This window comes from Aquarana catesbeiana, linkage group LG09, assembly GCF_042186555.1.
Source record: "Aquarana catesbeiana isolate 2022-GZ linkage group LG09, ASM4218655v1, whole genome shotgun sequence".
NCBI classification, from domain to species: domain Eukaryota; kingdom Metazoa; phylum Chordata; class Amphibia; order Anura; family Ranidae; genus Aquarana; species Aquarana catesbeiana.
The window spans coordinates 261,901,258-261,922,101 of record NC_133332.1 but is presented as its reverse complement, the minus strand read 5'-3'; the positions used below and the strand labels follow the sequence as shown (position 1 = coordinate 261,922,101).

Sequence of the window (20,844 nt, the reverse complement as noted above, 5' to 3'; positions counted from 1 at the left end):
AAAGAACAGGAGACTTTCATACAACTACATGGTACAGACCGGCCAAATTGCGATTCACCTATGGCTGTTACCGTTTCAGAGGAGTTGATCTAATGATCGACTCCTCTGGAAAGGGACAGTTAGTACATTTTTGTTAAAATCAGTACTTGAACAGCTGCAGCGCTGATGAGTGTATAACAAAAAGCGAGGAGGTCCCTGTTAGAATACAATAACGCAATGGGGAGGATTCCTCCATCCACTTTGCTTGTGTTGATGGTGGAAATTGTTCGCTTTTTTTGTATCAGCCAGTTGGCTGATTAAACAATAACCGATCCATCTATGGCCAACTTTACTCAGCTTTGTTCTCAATCTTTTAAAGATGTCCTTCAGGACTACCTAAAAACAAATACGACATATATTGCCAATTAAAAGCCTTTTATTTTAATTGTAATATAAAAACACACACAGATTGGCACATTTTGAACTAAACATACGCTTCATTGTAGCAAAAACTTGTTATTCCCCCATTTTGGATACAGTAAGTGAGCGTTATAACCCGTTAGATTTTTTTTTCATCATCTGTGTCCCATTGCGGAGATATCCCTTCACTTCCTGTCCGAGGAAGTGAGAGGAAATCCCTTCAAATTAAGGAAATACCTTGGGGATCCCCAGCTCACCAGAACTAGTGACCCCATTGGAAATGTTACCCTCTATTACTTTTCTGGGGACAATTCAAAATTTGGGATTTTATTTTACTTTTAGTGATAACAGGATAAATAGAGTGAATCTCTCACACGTGTGGTTTGAACACAGTTTACATATGCGGATGCGACTTATGTATACATTGGCTTCTGCGCGCGAGCACAGTGGGGCAGGGCGCTTTAAATTTTTTTTTTTTTATTAATAATTTTACTTGAATTTTTAATTTTTACACTGTCCCTTTAAACATTTTTTGGATCACTTTTATTGCTATTACAAGGAATGTAAACATCCCTTGTAATAGAAAAAAAGCATGACAGGACCTCTCTCCTTTAAGGCTGTTGGGCGGAAGTGATGTTTGACAGCGCTTCCGTCATCCAATGTCATTGAGTCAAGTGGGGGGGGGGTCATCATTTCCTCACTCGACTCACAGCGCGAGAGGGGAAAGGATTCAACGGAAGGCGACGAGAGGGGGGTGGGCACCTCTCCAGCCGACGATAAAAGTGATCTCGTGGCAAATCCACTGCGGAGACCACTTTTATCTCAAAGAGGACTGCCTGCCATTTCAGAAAATACCGGGTTATGGTAGCTATGTGCTGCCATAACCCCGGTATTCTACGTCAAAGTACCGACATACAGCTATGGTGGTTTGCGGTAAGTGGTTAAAGTGGATGTAAACCTGATTCATGAAATTTGAGCTGGGCACATATCTGCAGTGTTTTCTTATCTCTCTTTAAAGCACTAAGTCCCGTAGTTCTGTTCTGCTCCGTTCCTGTTACCAGCCTGATAATGCCTGACAAGTTCTCCATCACATATGATAAAAGCAGCCCGAGTTTTGTGTTGGGGAGGATGCTATAAATAGATTAGCAGAGCCCTGAACATTCCACGATCAGCTCTGAAAGTCTCTACCTATGAGGGGTGTGTGCGCCTTTCCTCCAATCAGCTGTCTTGGCTGTATGCCCAGACTTCACTGCAGTGTTTAACCAGAAAGAGAAAATCTAACAACATGTGCACTTTCTAAACTGTATATAAAGCTGAAAAAAGCAGATATACATGTAAAACGTATGTAGGGAGATTTGTTTAATCACCGTGTATCATGCGAGGCTGTTCACGTCGTGTGAGATAACATCCACTTTAATGGCCCGTACACACGATCCGAATATTGTACGAAAACGGTCGTCCGAGAAAGGATCGTACAATATTCGGATCGTGTGTACACTACTTTCGACAGCCAATAACGACCGTTCAACTGATATTATTCAATTGGACATACACGAAAATTTTCCTCGTACGATTCCAGATCGTACGATTTTCATATAGTCAGTATAGTTGTCATCCGAAAATACAATACAAATACATTTCAACACATGACATCACTTCCGATTTTTTTGTCTGTCGTACAAGAATTTTCGTGACTTTATTAGCTATTCAATTTCTACTTGCGACTATTTAAGCGAGAACGGTCATACGATATTTGGAACGTGTGTACGAGGCATTAGGCCTCATGCACACTGGACGTTATATAAAAACGCCAGTAGCGGTAGATGTAGAATGAGTTTTGCAGCTTTTTTAGCAGAAGCGTTTTTTAGCAAAACTATACTTCCACAAAAGCTTAAAAGCTCAAAAACGCTGAAACGCCAAATAGCCAAGCTTTTAACAGAGTTGCAGCATTTTTACAACTGATAAACTCCTCTGAAAATGCACTAGTTCTGGGGGTTGTTTCCAGACAGAAAACACTCTTGCCAAAAACTGCTGATAACAGCCTCTCTGTGCATGGACACATAGTGTAACCTGCTGGAGAGTTAACTGGCTGCAGAAAAAAAAAATGCCTGAAGCCAGCATCTGTAAAAACTTCTAGTGTGCATGAGGCCTTAAAGTAGAACTATAGGAAAAACGTTGGGTTTCGACTTTGGACAGCGTAACGGAGGGTTACTACCCCAGTAAGGTTTATTTTTGCCATCAGTATCCCAATGGGGAGATATCCCTTCACATCCCATCTTGCAACCAAAACAGGGAGCGAGAAGAAACCCCTATAAACTGAGGAAATCCCTGATGGTCCTTAGAAGTAGTGTCCCCCATTGGAAGATTTCCCCACTATTCCTGGCCTGGGGACAACCCAAAATTTGTTATTTTCTTTTACTTTCACTGATAACGATAAAACAGGGCTAATAAAGAGAACGAATCTCAATAACGGGGGCACAGACTGCAATAAAAACCTGACAGGTTTTGTAATCCCTCTGCACTCTGTCCAAAAAATAAAAAAGTTTTGGCTTTACTTATACTTTAAACAAAATCTCCACTGCAGTGAGCCAGCAGGTCACCACACAAGATAGAGAACCAAAATCAACAAAAACTTGATTACATACATTCCCTACAGAACACGCAGTACTTCCTCCAAGAAACGTCTAATCTGTGCCAGTGACCCCAGATAACCCAGGCCAATAACTCTGGCTGTGACGTCATTGTGCAATCATACTCAGTCTAGGTCAAATGCCAAGGACTTAAATTGGTAAGCCACTTGTATAAAAAGCTCCCATCCCCTCTGCATTAGAACAATAAGTTCCCCTGTATCTGTGTTCTATCATAAATATGCTCATCTGTACTGATAACACACCACCTTCTTCCGATCAGTTGCCTCCTCTCCCCGGCTGACAGTTCCAAGGGGCGGGGCTGAGCACTGCCGCTGACGTCAGCCGGAGAGGAGAGAGCCGAGGAGTCACATGATCGCAGGAAGACGCTGTGTTTTCAGTACAGATAAGCATATTAATGATAGAACAATAAGTTCCCCTGTGTTATAATACAGTGGGGATGGGAGCTTTTAATGTTAATTATGAGAGCATCAGGCGCAGGGGGTGGGCACAGACACGAACAGACAGAGGGGAGGGGGGATAAGATAGAGGATAGGAGACAGAGCAGGGCTGTGGCTGATGGAGGCACGTACGCTGACAACGGTGTTAGGGATCAGCAGCCCTGATATATTGTGGTCAGTGTACAGGAGAAGTGCATAGCTAGGCAGGGTCAGACAGGTATTGCAGGTGATACAGGGGGACAAACGACACAGCACAAGCACTGTGCTGTATAACATGCTTTAAGGGAACAGGTTTTTTTTTTTTTGGGGTTAACAACCGCTTTAAACACTTCCTCATTTAAGCAGCATTTAAATAATTCATCTACAAGACAACTACAGTAATCCTCTAATGATGAATAAAGATTCCAAATACAAGCATTAAGAATTTGTAATAAGGCAAACAAATTATACAACTACACTTTCAATTTGGAGGGTTTTACTTGCCAATGTAAACAAATGATGTAAGTACATACTGAACAAAATGTTTGTACATCGGAGCTATAATGTTAGCAGCCACCTAATTAGGTATTGCCTGCAGATTGTTAGAGATTTAGAGTTTAATATTATTTTAAGTGAGAAAAGTTTCTGAAACATATATAAATGTAATGTCAGTTTTGAAGGTTACTTCAATACATAGAAAAAAGTTATTTTGCTGTGTATTTATATTCTGAGTTTCTATGTTAGTATGTTAGAAGGAGTGATGTATTGTACTATAGACTAAAACCATATATGCAAGAATGGGTGTTACTCTCGTGAAGTGCTGACATAACTTTACAAAACAGTATAAGAATACAAGGTTTAGAAGGTTAGTTAGAAAGAGACAGAAACTACACTCTGGTAGAATGTAACATCTGAGATACAGATATAGAGAATGAAATATATATATACATATATACACACACACACACACACATATATTATATATACACACACACTATCTATCTAGATAGATAGATAGATACACACATACAATCTATATCTATCTATATATATCTATATATCTACACACACACACACACACACACACACAATCTATATATATACACACACACACACACACACACACACACACACACACACCCCCCCTTTCTCCTCCTGATGATCTGAAGCCATACCATTGTTACCATAGGTCACTACGCAAGTCTTGTCTTGTTTTGTGAAGAAACACCTTTTCTTAAGTATCCTACGAGTCAAGAATTCTTCAAATTCTACTATGAAAAGGAATTTCTAACACAGATTACTGAAAAATTACACACCTCTATACATAAAAAGGCAGACAGACAGGGCTGCCATTAGAATTTATGGGGCCCCATACGGCCTGCCTCACAGAGGGTTATACTGCTGTCAACCGGATTGGACAATGGCAAACAAACCTTTGGTCAGCCAAGAATAAGTCCTCCCGTAGTGGGAGGAGTAATTCTTGGCTGGCCTAAGGTTTGTTTGCCAGTGTCCAATCTTCCTATTGGCGGCAATATTACCCGAAGGTTAAACACTTCCAGTGTCCCTCGATGGACTAGAAAGAAAATATTTGGAAAATTAAACAATGGCATAAAAATCTCTGACTGGTTAAATATGGCCCAGAATGAAAACTCTATATGCTTTCATCATCTTTTTTTCCAGTTCACTCACCTGCAATCTCTTGCAGTCGATCTTCATCAATGTTGGGGTCAAAGTCACTGCCTAGAACATCTGTACTCCACGTCTCACTGACAGTCTCAGAAATATCTCTGTCATCTGTTAACCCCATCATATCTCGAATTTCAAATTTGCGTAGCTTATCATCAAGATTGTCCTGTGTGGTAGCTGAACACACAAGAGGAGGTTTTAATCAATTGTGGCCAGCAGTGTTACTATCAGCACAATTATGAATGAAGATGATCTCTTTCTCACCTTGTTCATGCTCCAGCAGCTGCAATGCTTCTACTCCATTGCTGCCTGATGGTCCAGCTCCCAGCTCTGACACCGACTCCCCAGTCTCTTCCAGATCCAGAGAAGACACAGAGTTGGATCTATTCGAGGGACCTGTTGAACACGGATTTTCCTCTTCTGCTTTAGTGACATTTTCAACCAAATCACAAAACATTTGAAAAAGTTCTCTCTCAAGAGACAAACATTAACAAAGTATCAACTGTGAAGTCTGGCAACAAATGATTTTGTTTTTGGAGCCAATGGATGTTAGAAAATAAAATAAAAAAATAAACATAAATCTGAACTCATAAAAGTAGTTAATAAAAGCAAATTAAACAAAGACAGCCTTGCCAATTAAGGCTAGAAAATTCATTACAATACTAATCTGTTTTCAGCACTTCAATTTATAGAGCAACACTTAGGTTCACACACGTTTCAGCTGCGATTTCAGATACGGTTCAGATGCAACTTTTTGGAGCGGGCGGCCACCGGAATCTTTAACAATAGCTGATTGTAAAGGAGCGTGGCGGCAAGCCGGATGCCACATCCTTAACAACCGATGACTCATGACATCCTTAACAACCGATGACTCTTCAGCTGTCAGCAGGTCCCCTGCTGACAGCTGAATATAAACCAAATTGCTAGCAATACAATTTGAAAAAACAGCATGGTGGTCCCTTCGAGGCTGGTATGGGTTTTAAGGGGAACCCCACGCAAAAATATGAAAAGGCAGGCCCCCCTGCCCCCCCTCCAAATCAATGCCAGACTCTTATCTGAGCAAGCAGCCTGGGGGTGGGTAGGGGTTCTTGAGGGCAGCCAAGCGAGAGAGAGCCCCCCCCCCACCTAAAACCATACCAGACCACATGCCCCAAGCATGGGGGGGGGGGGGAATGAATGGCCCTACCCACCTTGCCTTCAAACGAGGCATGCTGAATCAATGACCAAAGAAGAGGGGGGGCATCCAGGGACGCAATTGGGTGGCCCTGCCCCTTCAGTTAGTTAAGAACTGTCAGACAGTGAAAGCAAGCGACGGGTACAGAGCTTTGTTTATGGCGGCGTTCATCGTGATTGACACTGGATCCACACTGGGAGACAAGGGTTCTGTAATAAAGAAATTGTCAAAAATAAACACAGCCCGTTTTTGACACTTTTTGGGTGAATGAGTAGTATAGTACCCCATACTCATTCACATTGGGGGAGGGGATAGGATCTGGGGGGGCCTCCCGATAAGCTCCCCGCCCACAGACCCCCACAATCACCGGCCAGGGTTGTGGGGAAGAGGCCCTTGTCCCCTTCAACAAGGCACCGCACCCCCCCATGTTGAGGGCATGTGGCCTGGTATGGTTCAGGATGGCAAAAGCACCCTCTTTTTCCTGCTCGGATAAGGGTCTGGTATGGTTTGGGGGGGGCGGGGCACGCCATATTTTTAATTTTCCATTTTTTTTTTTTTAATTTTGGTGTGGGGTTCCCCTCAAAATCCATAACAGACCTAAGGGCCTGGTATGGATTGGGGGGAGGGTGGGCCCCATGCGATATATTTGGTGTTCAAAACCGATGTGCGGTTAAGTGCTCAGAAAACGCATAGGACTCTTTAAATTTGCATTGAATTTGAGCTGCACCACAGATATGTGAACTGGTTCAATTCACATGTCCCGTGAATCGGATGCAGTTCAAAAACGCATCCAATTCGCACATATGCGAACAGAGCCTTAAAAGTAAATTCAAACTCAAGAACAAAATTGTAATATATGACTGCCCTCCAGTATTTGGATGTGGTGGCAGCATTAGCTTTAAATATTTGGGGCTAAGCAAATTTTCTAGAACAGAGGTCTCCAACCTTTTCAGTTCAAGGGCCACATGTTATAATTTACAAATATCGAGGGCACAAAAAATAATCAATAAATCAACAGCAGTGGAACACAATAGGCTACTGGCAGCAGGGCTGGATGGTGCATCTGTATCCTTCATCCGCACCTAAATGTGGAGCGTCGCGCAAGGTTGGCTAAACTTCATGTGTGCATGGGGCCTTACACCTGTGTTCTCGCCAGAGTCCCGCCATACATCTCATCAGAGATGAGATCAGAGTCTCATCAGAGTCTCCTTGCACATCTGTAGCCCCTTCAGACTTTACTACATTTGTATCTACATCAGAACCACCACCTTCCCCCTCACACAAGTGTAGCCCCATCAGTACATCAACGTACTTTACCACTGTATAGGGTGCCTTGGTGATTAGACAATGATTACTATGATTAGACAGGCTGTGCAGACCTCCTACACCTCTCAGCTCCTGCCCCACTGTTACACAAGCACACTTACAGACAACGATGTTAACAGTGGGACGGGAGCCAGGAGGTGCAGCAGGTCTGCATTGAAGTACTTCATTGGTTGCTAGAATGATGACAACCAACAAAAGTAAGACGCCGGGAAGGATTGAGGGACCTGTTACGGCAAACTGCTGGGGAGCCAAGGATGCAGCTCAGGTTCCGCGAACCCGACAAAGCTTAAGCAGAGACCGTCCATGCAGTGAATAAGGACTCCAGCTGCAGGCAAGAAAAATGTCTTGATGGGCCAGATGTGGCCCTTGGGCTGTACTTACCCCTGTTCTAGAACAAGCAAAATACTTGTTTATCCTGATAAAAACCTAGTGTGCTTGTAACCTCCCGTGTACCACATTGAATAGCTCTCCAAGCGATATTTTGTACTAAACTATGTATATAGAGGAGGTGGTGTTTGTAGGTAAAATCAAAACTAGGGTGAAAAAGTATCTCCTCCATAAATACAGCATAGCGAGAGTGCTGTCACCCCATAACAGGGCAGAATCAGAAGGCGAAAATGGGGGAAGTGTGGGAAAAAAAAGCTTTAAAAGAAAAAAAAAAAAAAAAAAACAATGCAGCCACCATATCAAAATACTGGTAATCTGCAACATATTAGTTTTGTTTTCGAGTATAGATACACTTTAGGTCTGGACTTAGGAAATAATGTCAGCTGCAACATAAGAGATACTGGAACACATGGCCAAACAATGAAAATTGCAATGTTAGTACAGTATATGGCTATAGTAGTTTCAGTACAACCATGCAGGGCAAGTGTGTACTATATTATGCACCAATCAGCCATATTTTACTTTATGACCACTGACCTTTTACTGGAACTCTAATAGAATATATTCTAAGACACAAAAAAAGCAACAAAACTACATCGGAATAAGAAGTGCTTGGTAAAATGGACATTAAGTGCATAAAAATCAAGTCGGATTTTCCTCCTTTATTTCTGCTCTTAACAAAAGGATAACTGTACCAAGCTAAAAAGCTTGCCAAACCTATACAACAATATCTGATTAAATGTCCCATAATCATCATTTTTTATAAGGAAACAGCTATAACAGTTACCATTGTTGGCCATCAAAAAAACAAAAAAATGGATGGTAGGGTCATGCAGCATAAGCAATTACTATATTTATCAGCGTATAACACGCACCTTTATTTTAAGAGGGAAGTTTCAGGGAAAAAACATTTTTTAAATAAACACCTTTGAAGCAAAATAAGAGTCAGTGCCCATCAATGATGTCCGATTAGTGCCGATCTGCAGCCTCCTCATCTCCCATCAATGCAGCCTGAACAATGCCCATCTCCCATCAATGCAGCCTGATTAATGCCCATTTTTAGCCTCAAGGCCCATCTGCAGCCTCACCATCTTTCATCAATGCAGCCTGAACAATGCAGGAAATCACCGAGCCGTCATCTGTTTACTCGGCAGTCACACGCACAGTCCCACCTCCGCCATTGGCATTGGACCAGCTCCTGTGATAGACAGAACACTGGTCCAATGCTGGTGGTGGAGGCGGGACTGTGTGTGACATGAGAGCCTAGTAAACAGGAGATGACGGCTCGGTGAATTCCGTCCCCCTCCTTCCCCTCCAAGGTACACTATCAGTGTATAACACACACCCGTGATTTGCCCCCTATTTTCAGGGGGAAAAAAGTGTGTGTTAAACGCCGATAAATACGGTATTTGAAACTTATTAATTCCTATAAATGGCTCTGGAGGGGGTTGCCAGTTGGAAGCCTTGGGTGCAAGCAATTAAAGTGTTACTAAACCCACAACAGTAAAAAAAAAAATCAGTCTGTATATGCAGTAAAGCATGCTTGTTCTACTCACTATGGAACCTAAGAGGGTAAATGCTCTGCATTGTGTAAAAAGGCCGTTTGATCCTGTATGCACGGATCCTCCTCTTCTTCCACCAACTCCAAAACATGTCCGGATAGTACAGAGTCACTCTGCACATGCTCAGTTTGGAGTGTATTGCTAGAGAGTTTTTTTTTTTTTCTTGGGGGGGGGATCAGCACAGGGCCAATCAGCACTGTTCAGAGGGTCAGGGGTCCTGCATCCTCAGAGGACAGTCAGTGCAGTATGAAAACTCATCCGACAAGCTTTAACCAGTTCTCAGCCAGACACTAATAGAAGTCACAAGACTGCTATATACTGCTGATGAGAAAAGGTATTTAGCAGTTTATATTTACTAAAACTAGTGCATTTCCATGTTTTATATACTGTGGGAGACCAAATATAATGAATGCAGGGTTCTGGGTTTAGTAACACTAAGTATTTCCCAGCTTTTTAAAAATATTTGTTTGTTAAAGGATAAATTGACCTTAAAAAAAAAAAAAAAAAAAAAAAAAAAAGGAGAAGGAGGAGAAGACTTTTTTTAAACCTGCAAAGAGAAGAAGGAGGAAGAGGAGAGGAATGCTTTTTTTATTTATTTTTTTTTCTTGACAAGGCAGGCAAAGAAGATGTATGCTTGCTGTCTCTGTAAGGGAGAGTGGTAAGGGGGAGACGTCTGGATACATTTGTTCAGTTGCAATTTGTATTGCAAACCTGTATTGTCTGCAAATACTCAATAAAAAGATTAAACATAAATACGGGTGGAACATGTAATATGTTCCAAAAAGGTGAACTTATCCTTTAAAGATCTTGCATATGGAGGCACGCTCCGCCCATCTACCTGTATCTCCGGCAGTCAACAATAAATTAATCCACTTTATATGCTACATCAATACATACCTGACCCCGGTCAGACTGCACACAATGCACCATATATACCTACCTCTGCCTGCACTAGGTGCACTTGTCCGCGTGCGGATTTTGCGCATTTTATGTGGCTCTGTCCAGTTATAGTGAGATACTGGCAACAGGTGATGGAGATATTGTCTGCGGTCTTATCAATTCCTGTTCCATGTACCCCACTGGTGTGTCTGCTGGGGATCCTCGACGAGGATCAATGGCCGAGACATATTAAGACCATGCTACTGGAGACATTTATGGCCCGTAAAGCTGTAGCACTTAAGTGGATCCAGCCCACATCTCCATCCATACACACATGGCTTTGGTTAGTGAATCAGGAATTACCCTATGAAAAACTCATATTTCAACACAGGGGTTGCCCAACTAAGTACAATAAAGTGTGGAATGCTTGGTGTTCTTCTGCCCTTACTGTAACCAACACGTAACTATATCACTAAAAGATCTGAGAAATAGCTATTGTACTTTTGTGTTTCTATAGTGTTTTCTATAACACATGTATCGGGATCAATATGCTGAGAAATGCAGTGTACTTGTAAAAGACAGAAATTTTTGCACTGTAAGATGTACTGTACTGTTTTCTTCACTCATGTTGAGCACATTTGTTAACTGTCATTGTCATATACCTTTTTCAAAAAAAAAAAAAAAAAAAAAAAAAAGGAAAAGAAAAATCTTGCATATCAAGAAGAATGCCCTATGCAGCCGAGGATTTAGACATTATTTCGTTAATGCATTACAATCAAAGCAATGGCAGCTTAATCAATATTGATCTAGTAGTCCTTGAGCAATTCTACGGTTATACTGGAGAGACCCATAAACACGTCTTTCCCTGACCAAGTTAGGTTTCAAACAAGTGCTGAATGTATAAAGACATTGAATGTTAATCTGTACCAAGCCTTAAGACAGAATTAGTTCAGTCATTCACCTTCTGAAATGCCTTCAAGATTGTCACTACAGAGAGAGAAGCGTAGGGTCTTATCTGGCTTCCCATGAAGTTTATTGTCATCCACAGGAACATCTGCTTGTCCACCATCCACAAGCTGCATGGTTAGAACCTGCATATGAACATACAATTATGCTCAGTACAGAATCTTCAACAAAAGATCAAAAATTAACGAATGAGGTAAGCTGGAATGATTATAAATCTAAAAACTTCTAACAAAACTAGCTGACCTTCAAAGGCTGCGAAACTCGTTTCAGCTAAAAGTCTCTAGGGTCTCAGTACAATCACAAACTTTCTACACTGATGGCAAAAGTAAGAAAACCAAAAGTCTAAGGCCTCGTTCACACCATGATGCAGAGAGGTCAGTTTTTCTGCATGCTTTTCTGCAGAGAAATAAAAAAAATCCAATTGCTCTCTATGTGCCACAACACTGGTATCACGTGCAGATTTTTTTTCCTGCGCAGAAAAAGAACTGACGTGACACAAACATTGGCGTGAATAGGGCACATAATGGGCGTGCAAGAAAATGGATGCCAGTGTGCATGAAAACTGATGTCTCTGCAAGTGAAATCCGCATGGTTTTCCCCATCAGTATTCATGCATGCATGTATAGTGTGAGCGAGCCCTAAACATCAAATAACACAAGTCATAAATATACATGTTACAATACCAGTTATTATACATAACCTGGTTTATTATGGCCATAAATTATCAACACCCTTTGCAGATACCACTGCCAAATTTTTGTTGCTTTAACCGCTTCTCGCCCGCCATACGCCAAATGACGTCCTCAGCTTTGAGTGGGGATATCTGAATGATGCCTGTAGATCAGTGTTTCTCAACTCCAGTCCTCAAGGCGCACCAACAGGTCATGTTTTCAGGATTTCCACTATTTTGCACAGGTGATTTGATCAGTTTTCACTGCCTTAGTAATTACGACAGCCATTTCATCTGAGGGAAATACTGAAAACATGACCTGTTGGTGCGCCTTGAGGACTGGAGTTGAGAAACACTGCTGTAGATATCGTCTTTTAGAGCCGGCGATTCTGTGCACCATAAGAATGATCATAGCGGCCGTTCCGCCGCTTGATCGTTCTTATGGGAGGCGAGAGGGGACGTCCCTCCCCCGCCCTCCGGTGCTTCTACCGACTCACCGCTACGATCGGTGAGTCAGACACAGGATCCGCCGGCCCCAGATGTTCATCATAGAGATTTCCTGTGGACCAGATGGTCGCTGGAGTCCATACGATCGTCTGAGGCCGGGCGCGATGTTACGCCCGGCCTCTGCATTCAAGCGAATGGCGCCGTTTCAGCTAGGAAGCCAGGATCGTTTTTTTTTTTTTTTTTTTTTTCGGATTTCAGGCTTCCCAGCCTAGAGGTGAGATGTGGGATCTTTTTGACCCCACATCTCACTGTAAAGAGGACCTGTCATGCCATATTCCTATTACAAGGGATGTTTACATTCCTTGTAATAGGAATAAAAGTGATCAAAAAATTTTGGGGGGGAAAAAAGTGTCAAGCTAAAATAAATAAAGTAAAATAATTAAAAAAAAAAATGCATACGTAAGTCCCGCCCACATATGAAAACGGTGTTCAAACCACACATGTGGGGTATCGCCACGAACGTTAGAGCGAGAGCAATAATTTTGGTCCTAGACCTCCTCTAACTCAAAACATGTAACCAGTAAAAAAATTTAAAAGCGTCGCCTATGGGGATTTTGAAGTAGCGAAGTTTGGCACCATTCCACGAGCGTGTGCTATTTTGAAGCGTGACATGTTAGGTATCTATTTACTCGACGCAACTTCATCTTTCACATTATGCAAAAACATTGGGCTAACTTTACGGTTTTATTTTTTTCCAAAAAAAAGTGCATTTGAACAATTGCTGTGCAAATACCGTGCGAGATAAAACATTGCAATGACCACCATTGTATTCTCTAGGGTCTTTGCTAAAAAAACATATATAAATGTTTGGGGGTTCTAAATTTTCTAGCAAAAAAATGATTTTTACATGTAGGAGAGAAGTGTCAGAATTGGCCTGGTAGGCAAGTGGCTAAACTGAAATTGCGCAGGGGGTTTTTAGGGCCCTTTGAGACGGGCGGACTCCAGCAGCAGATCTGCCCGTCTGATTACATCCGACTGTCATCTGATGCGATCTGCCAGGTGGATGGTGAACGGATCAACCATCCGTCTGTTTTTAGCGGCTAGGATCGGAGGTCAGTGGGTGTCAATGGACACATGTCCACCGACACCTGCCACTCCATAGGAGGGCAAGAGATGGTCCGATCTGCCTGTGTGAAAGGAGCCTTACAGTTAATCTTCATTTCCTCCAACTTCAAGCTGTGCCCGTTCCCCTGTAAGGAAGCTCAAATTAAATGGTTTTCTTCTGTCACTACAGTAACTATTTATTTGTAAATAGCAATCATGCCCTCTCTTAAATGTGTCTAATAAGAGGCCTGAGGACCTCCTTTTATGAAGTAAATTAAAGTCATTGAACTTTGTTGAACCTCATTCTAAGCCTAGGACGACCTTCTAGTTGAATGATGTCCAGAACTGTACTGCATATTCAAAATACGAGGCCATACCAGTGTTTTGTAAAGAGGTAAAAGCATTGATTTATGCCTTCAATAAAAACCCTTTTTAATGCATTGAAATATTCAGCTTGCTTTGTTAGCCACGGTCTGGCAGTGCATGTGGTCTACCAGAAACCCTAAGTCTGCATTCACACTACAGCATTTTGAATCGTGGGCAGATTTGACGCAGACCTGCCTGCGATTTGACGGCGCCGGAGGAGGTGTGACTGACCAAATGCGGGATTCGCATTCGAGATGCCATTCATCTGAATGACACCACAAATTGCGCAATAAAAACCATGCTGCAATCGCAGAACGCATGTCGCCCAAAAATACTTCAGGAGCTACTTTGGGGCGACATACGTGCCGCAATTCCAGCACGTTTTATCACGCAGCAATCGCAGCAGACCTGCACCATGATTTGAGGTGCCATTCAAATGAATGACATCTCGAATGCGAGTCCCGTGTTTTGTCATTCACACCTCAGCACTGTCAAATCTGCCCGCGATTCAAAAACATTGCAGTGTGAATGCAGCCTTAAATCACAGATTCCTCCAGCTCCTAAAACTCCTAATGAGCTTTTTGCATACAAGTTTTTAGCGCTCGAATGCATGGCATTTTTCAATATTGAACCTCATCTGCCAAGTAGTCGCACATCCCTCTATATTATCAGGGTCCTCCAGCAGTGTTGCTATGCTGCGATATTTTCTTACATGATTAAAATCAGCAAAATATTGAAATTGAACTCCCAATTCCAACCTCTTTTCAAGTAATTTACAAACAGGTTAAACTGCATTGGCCTCAAGACAGAGCCCTGGGACATGCCACCTCTGTACTCCTTCCCAAAGCCACCTTTCTGTTTATGTACATAGAATTGCCTCCACACCTATAGACCTCAGTTTGTAAATTAAGTATTTGTGGGGCACAGTGTCAAATGCCTTTTCAAAATCCAGATAATTACATATACTGCCTTACCTTTCTCTGTCCAACCTTTCGTTCACTTTTGCCAACAGATTGGCCTGACAGGACTTGGCCCTTCAAAACTCCACGTTGGTTCTTGCCAATACCATTTTCTCAGACATTCTTCTAAGAGTCCCTTAGCATACCCTCAAACACCTTGCAAACCACTGGTCTGTAGTGACAAGTATAAATCTAGACCACTTAAAATACAGGCAAACCCATTTGCTCTACACCAATCAGTTGGTGCCGTTCCACTAGAGTGTCTTTAAAAACCAGGTCCAGAACCAGGAAACCTATCATGTTCTGGCTATTTATTCACATTTAGCTTTTGTAGTCTGTTTTGAACCCATATTTCTGACAAAAATAAGAATATTTCCTTTAAAACAGTATTAGCAATTCTAATAAACTGAATAAAAAAAAAAAAATGTATTTAGCATATTTGCCATTTCTCTGTTTGTGAACAAATGCCAGTATTCATCATTCAAAAAGGCCTTTGTGTTGCCTCCTGACCCTCTTACTGTTGAATTTTATTCGGGTTTGTTTTATTTTCTGCAGCAATATCTTTTTCATAGTCTATTTCAACTGCCTTGATTGCTCTCCTGCATCTCTTACTGCATTTCTAGTAAATATCAAAAGCTGAAACTGTCCCTTCCATTATAACTTTTCTCCCCCAACAAGAGATGCATCCTCAACATTGAGGTGCAATTCATCCCAACTGTAAAGCTGGAAGCAGACCGAAAAGTCAGCCCAGTTCTTCATGAACCCAAACCCCACCTTCTTACAGAATTCTTACATTGTACAAAATGGTGGTCATAGCTACCTACTGAATATAGACTTGCTGTTTATTTGGTTGTGCAGGCTTGGCACTATGCTGGTGTTTGAGCAGGAACCCGTCAGATTAGCTAACGGAAGGGATGTTCCGTCAGCTGCGCATGCGTGTCACCACTGCCAGGTTTGCTAATCTCACAGAACACCTGAAGTCAGAAGAAGGCGGCAGTGGACATCTTACTACACCCAGCTACGTCTTGAGTTTGAGAGTAATTTTAGCAAAAGTGACCGTATATCAATATAGTATATTGACATCTGTGATGCGGGTTTGATGTTACATTTTGAAAGAAGCTGGACGCCAGCGGTAGGAAGGTGGCGGAGGCCATGTTTGTACACGCCCCACTGCTCAGCGCTAAACCTTTAGGCGTTCAAAAAGAAACATCCAAACAGCATCACAGATGTCAATATACTATACTTGTATATGCTCCCTTTATGGCTAAAATTACCTTTGTAATTCAAAACGTAGCTGGGTGTAGTAAGGTGTCCACTGCCCCCTGACTGCAGGTGTTCTATCACATTTAGCAAACCTGGTATTGCTGGAACGCATACGCAGCTGATGGAACTTCACTTCCATTAGCTAATCTGACAGAACACAGGCCTTTCTGACCACACAACTTTTTACCCCATGTGACAAGTCACTGAAATTATATATAACCTGGTAAAAAAAAAAAGTGTGTGTGTGTATATATATATAAAATATCTTTGCCAAAACCAATATTCCATCAGATATGAAATGAAATAATGGCACTATGAGAAAGTAGCTTTTGTAAGTACCTCATTCTCAGACATCATTCCAGGTGTAAGTTGGGGACCTGTCCCCAGTGATATTACAAGAACCTCCTCTGGTTGTCCTGAAGGTGTGACATCCTGTGGGAAACTCTCGTGTTCAGCCTCCAACAGGTTGGTTTTGCTCCTACTGCGGGTAACTATTACAGGGAAAAAAAAAAAAAACACAAGATCAGCTCTTCCGCAAAACAGATACCTAGCTAAACAGGAAGCACTTTTTTTGCACTGTTCCCTGTTCAATATTCCACATCAAGAAAGAGTTACAGGAAATGGACTAAAAAAAGAGGACCTGTACTCAAGTGTGAACTTCAAACTATAACAGCCCTGCCGTGATTGATAGGAGTAATTAAAGGATTGAAGTGCAAAAATGCTGTTCCAAGCTCCCGCACTATGACTAAGGAATGTCATTTTTGAATGCTTAGGCTTTTGATCACATGACTAGCACAGAAATGCTCTATAGCAGCACTTTTTCATGAAAGGTAAGCATTCAACCCTTTCATTATTCTCTGTTTTAAAACGTTTGCTGAATTAGGAGGGGAGTCTTCGGGTCCAAGACCATTCTCTACACCACATTCTTTAAAGCGGAGGTCCACCCGAAAAAAAAAAAAAAAAAAAAAACAACATAAAAATGCTCCTAAAAATAAAAAAATTTTTTTTACTTACCAGAAATGGCTGTTGCTAGGCAGATGGTCCTAATCTGCCACTTTCTACTCCGCGGTGATCTTCATTCTTCTCCTCCTCGCATTGTCTTCTGGGGAATGAGGCACGCTGTGTTCTGGGAACTATGTGTCCCAGAACACAGCTGGCCATTCACAAAGCGCGTCGCATGTGCAGCGCTGCGCATGTGCAGTAGGAAACGGGCAGTGAAGCCGCAAGGCTCCACTACCCGTTTCCCTTAGTTCGAATGGTGGCGCTGGGACCCAAACCGATAGACGGATCGACCTCGGGCAACCGACATCGCGGGCACCCTGGACAGGCAAGTGTGCTTCTTAAAAGTCAGCAGCTACAGTGTTTGTAGCTGCTGTCTTTTAAATTTTTTTTTTTCAGCTGGACCTCCGCTTTAAAGTATATGGTTTAATTCCAGTAATAGTATATTGGGATTTTTATGGTGCCAAAACTTTTTATTTTTTGTCTACACTAGTATTTGAGTATGGGGTGCTTTTACATCAAAACATAGCTGCACACAATGGTAATTTGCTGTAAGGTCACATTGGAACTTTAGATGTAACTAATGTAAGTCTACAGAGTGCCAAAGCCTTCATGTGAGAATACATTCCAATGACACAGCTGTGTGTGCACAAAAAAATAAAAAAAATATTCCTGGGGGGGGGGGTAATTCACTGGAAATACTGGGGCAGCACAGTGTCTAAGTGGTTAGCACTTCTGCCTGGCAGTACTAGGTTCATCAATTCGAATCACAACTACGGCACTACCTGCATGTAGTTTGTATGTTCTCCCTGTGCGGATTTCCTCCCACATTTCAAAGACATGCTGGTAGGTTAATTGGCTTCTGTTTAAATTTTCCCTTGTATATGTATGTATGTATGCCCCTTGAAAGCACTTGTCAGCACTATACAAGTACCTGTAATAAATACAATGCTGGACAGTGACTACAAGCCAGATCGCTTTCGAACACCCCTGGTACATTTGCACTCTGAGTTGCTTTAACTTTAAATGGAGGGAAGGTGAGACTCCTGGGCCAGTTCACACCACATGCAGTGCATTTAAAAAGCAAGGAAAGTAGGTTGTATGGGTTCCAATGGCATTATGCACAGCAGTGCAGTGCCTTCCAGTGCTTTTTTTTTTTGTTTTTTGTTTTTTGACAGGTTCCAGATGCCTTCCAAATTGTGCCCCCCCCCCCCCCCCCCCACTATACTGGGGTCCTGTACTTTTTAGATGTCCATGTGGAATTAGCAATAGCTCATTTATTTTAGGCATGTGTATTTTAAGCCCCTTTCAGACAGAGCGGAATCCATCCAAGTGGATCCTCCTGCTCAGTGGTGGATCTCTCCGCCGATTCCAGCTGAGCAGGCGAATTACAGGTCTGCTCTGCATAGGACACAGTTTGCTGTTCTCTATGGGGCGGTCGGATGGAAACAGACTGCCTGTCCATTTCCATCCAATTGTCATCTGATCCAAGGGATGGGGAACAGCTCCCCATCCATGTGTTTTTAGCAGACCGGATACCGGCGGGTGACACATCCGCCTCTCCATAGAGCACTATGGGTGGTCTGATCAGGTCCCCCTGAAAAACAGACCGGCAGACCTGATCGGTCCACTGGTGTGAAAGGGGCCTTACCATGGTCCTCAGGTTAGACTATTCACCCATATAAAACTTAATTGATAAAAAATAAATAAAAAAAGTTAAGATTACACTAACCTGCACTACCCCGATACTGACACTTGTGACAAAGGTAAGAAAATATAGAGATATACGTATATAAAGACATAAACAGACAATTCAGCAATACAAAAAGGTTAACACAAAAGTTCAGTCCTTAAAACTAAGGGTGATCACCTAACACAAGCCATACTCTAGGTGTGAGCTCACCATTTGGTGAACAAGCTCCAGATCCAAACATCAAAAGATTTACAGAAAGCAAAGCAGGACGTGCAAACACCATAACACTGTATGGAAGGCAAAAGTAGTACATGCTTTTGGCTTTTATTCAGCCTTTACTGTGAATCTTACACACTTATATGAACCAAGCACATAATACTACATGAACGCTGATTAGTGAATGACCCCCACTGCAAAAAAGCAACTCAAGTGAGACCATTCAAACAATTTTTAGCACTGTATACATATATGAAGAACACACTAAAAGAACATGCAAGCGATGGGTGGAGAGCTTCTGTGACTGCTGCAATGATGGTTGCTAGAGAAGAAAGAAACTGGATGTGAACCAAGCTTGTCCAATATTACAAAATGTAAAAGATTTTGGAAACTTAATAAGATAATATACTAATAAATTAGACCGAACACAAAACCGGGCAATTCAAAATAAGCATTTGAATAAAATGTGCGACAGTGTTTTATTGGCCCAGTGCTGCCCCATGAGTGACATGCTCCTCCAAATCCAGAACTGTTGGTAATTTCCTTTGCTTTCTGCACTCAATGGGGGGGGGGGGGGGGGGGCGAGGGAAAGGCGAGTATACTGTATGCGGATAGGGGACTGTTGCTTAGCCCTGCATAGGTTTGCTTTAGGCTGGATTCACACCTATGCATTTTTTTGTGCTTTTTGCATTCTGCAGATTTGCACTACAGAACGTGTTCCATAGGAAACCATGTTAAATGGACTGTAGTGCAAATCTGCAAAATGCAAAAAGCACTAAAACTGCATAGGTGTGAATCCAGCCTAAAAGCTGATCTCCGGGATAAGCAAATATTGTCTGAACACAAGCATGTGCATTCTTCCTTGAATCTTTGAGTGCTTTGTGCATTTCTTTCTGATCTGTACAGTAATCCAAAGTGAGACTAGAGATTCCTGTAATAAACACCGATCACTGCTGCTCGCTCTCCTTGTGCAGAGTGGCTGATCTTCTCTACGCTCCTTCCTGTAATCTTCTGCTGGCAGCATGTAGTGGTTGGGGGGGGTCTGCCGGGTCCCTCCCACAGCTCTGCTTTCTGTACACACTATGTATGACCCGCACAGAGTCCTGACCTCAACCCGATAGAACACCTATGGGATGAATTAGAGTGGAGACTGTGAGCCAGGCCTTCTCGTCCACATCAGTGCCTGGCCTCACAAATGCGCTTCTGGAAGAATGGTCAAACATTCCCATAGACACACTCCTAAACCACGTGGACAGCCTTCCCAGAAGAATTAAGCTGTTATAGTTGCAAAGGGTGGGCCAACTTAATATTGAATCCTACGGACTAAGACTGGGATGCCATTAAAGTTCATGTGTGTGTAAAGGCAGGCGCCCCAATACCTTACTTAGGCAATATAGTGTGTGTATTGTATACAATATTACCAAAAGTATTGGGAAGCCTGCCTTTACATGAACTTTAATGGCATCCCAGTCTTAGTCCATAGGGTTCAATATTGACTCACCCTTTGCAGCTATAACAGCTTCAATTCTTCTGGGAAGGCTGCCCACATGGTTTAGGAGTGTGTCTATGGGAATGTTTGACCATTCTTCCAGAAGCGAATTTGTGAGGTCAGACACCGATGTTGGATGAGAAGGCCTGGCTCGCAGTCTCTGCTCCATTTCATCCCAAAGATGTTCTATCA

General features: G+C 42.3%; 1 protein-coding gene across 13 annotated transcripts in view; it reads right to left on the bottom strand.

Moving 5' to 3' along the window:
* Positions 1 to 20,844, bottom strand: part of GAPVD1 (GTPase activating protein and VPS9 domains 1) — a 164,767-nt gene that overhangs the window by 59,381 nt on the left and 84,542 nt on the right. For 4 of the 13 annotated variants that reach the window (XM_073600299.1, XM_073600303.1, XM_073600301.1 and 1 more), the window contains exons 7-11: positions 16,595 to 16,746; positions 11,442 to 11,571; positions 5,417 to 5,575; positions 5,156 to 5,329; positions 4,642 to 4,734 (exon numbers count right to left, since the gene is read on the bottom strand). In XM_073600299.1, the coding sequence (XP_073456400.1) occupies positions 4,642 to 4,734; positions 5,156 to 5,329; positions 5,417 to 5,575; positions 11,442 to 11,571; positions 16,595 to 16,746 (708 nt within the window). The remainder of the gene's footprint in view (positions 1 to 4,641; positions 4,735 to 5,155; positions 5,330 to 5,416; positions 5,576 to 11,441; positions 11,572 to 16,594; positions 16,747 to 20,844) is intronic. The other 9 variants (XM_073600311.1, XM_073600305.1, XM_073600308.1 and 6 more) reach the window with 5 other exon arrangements.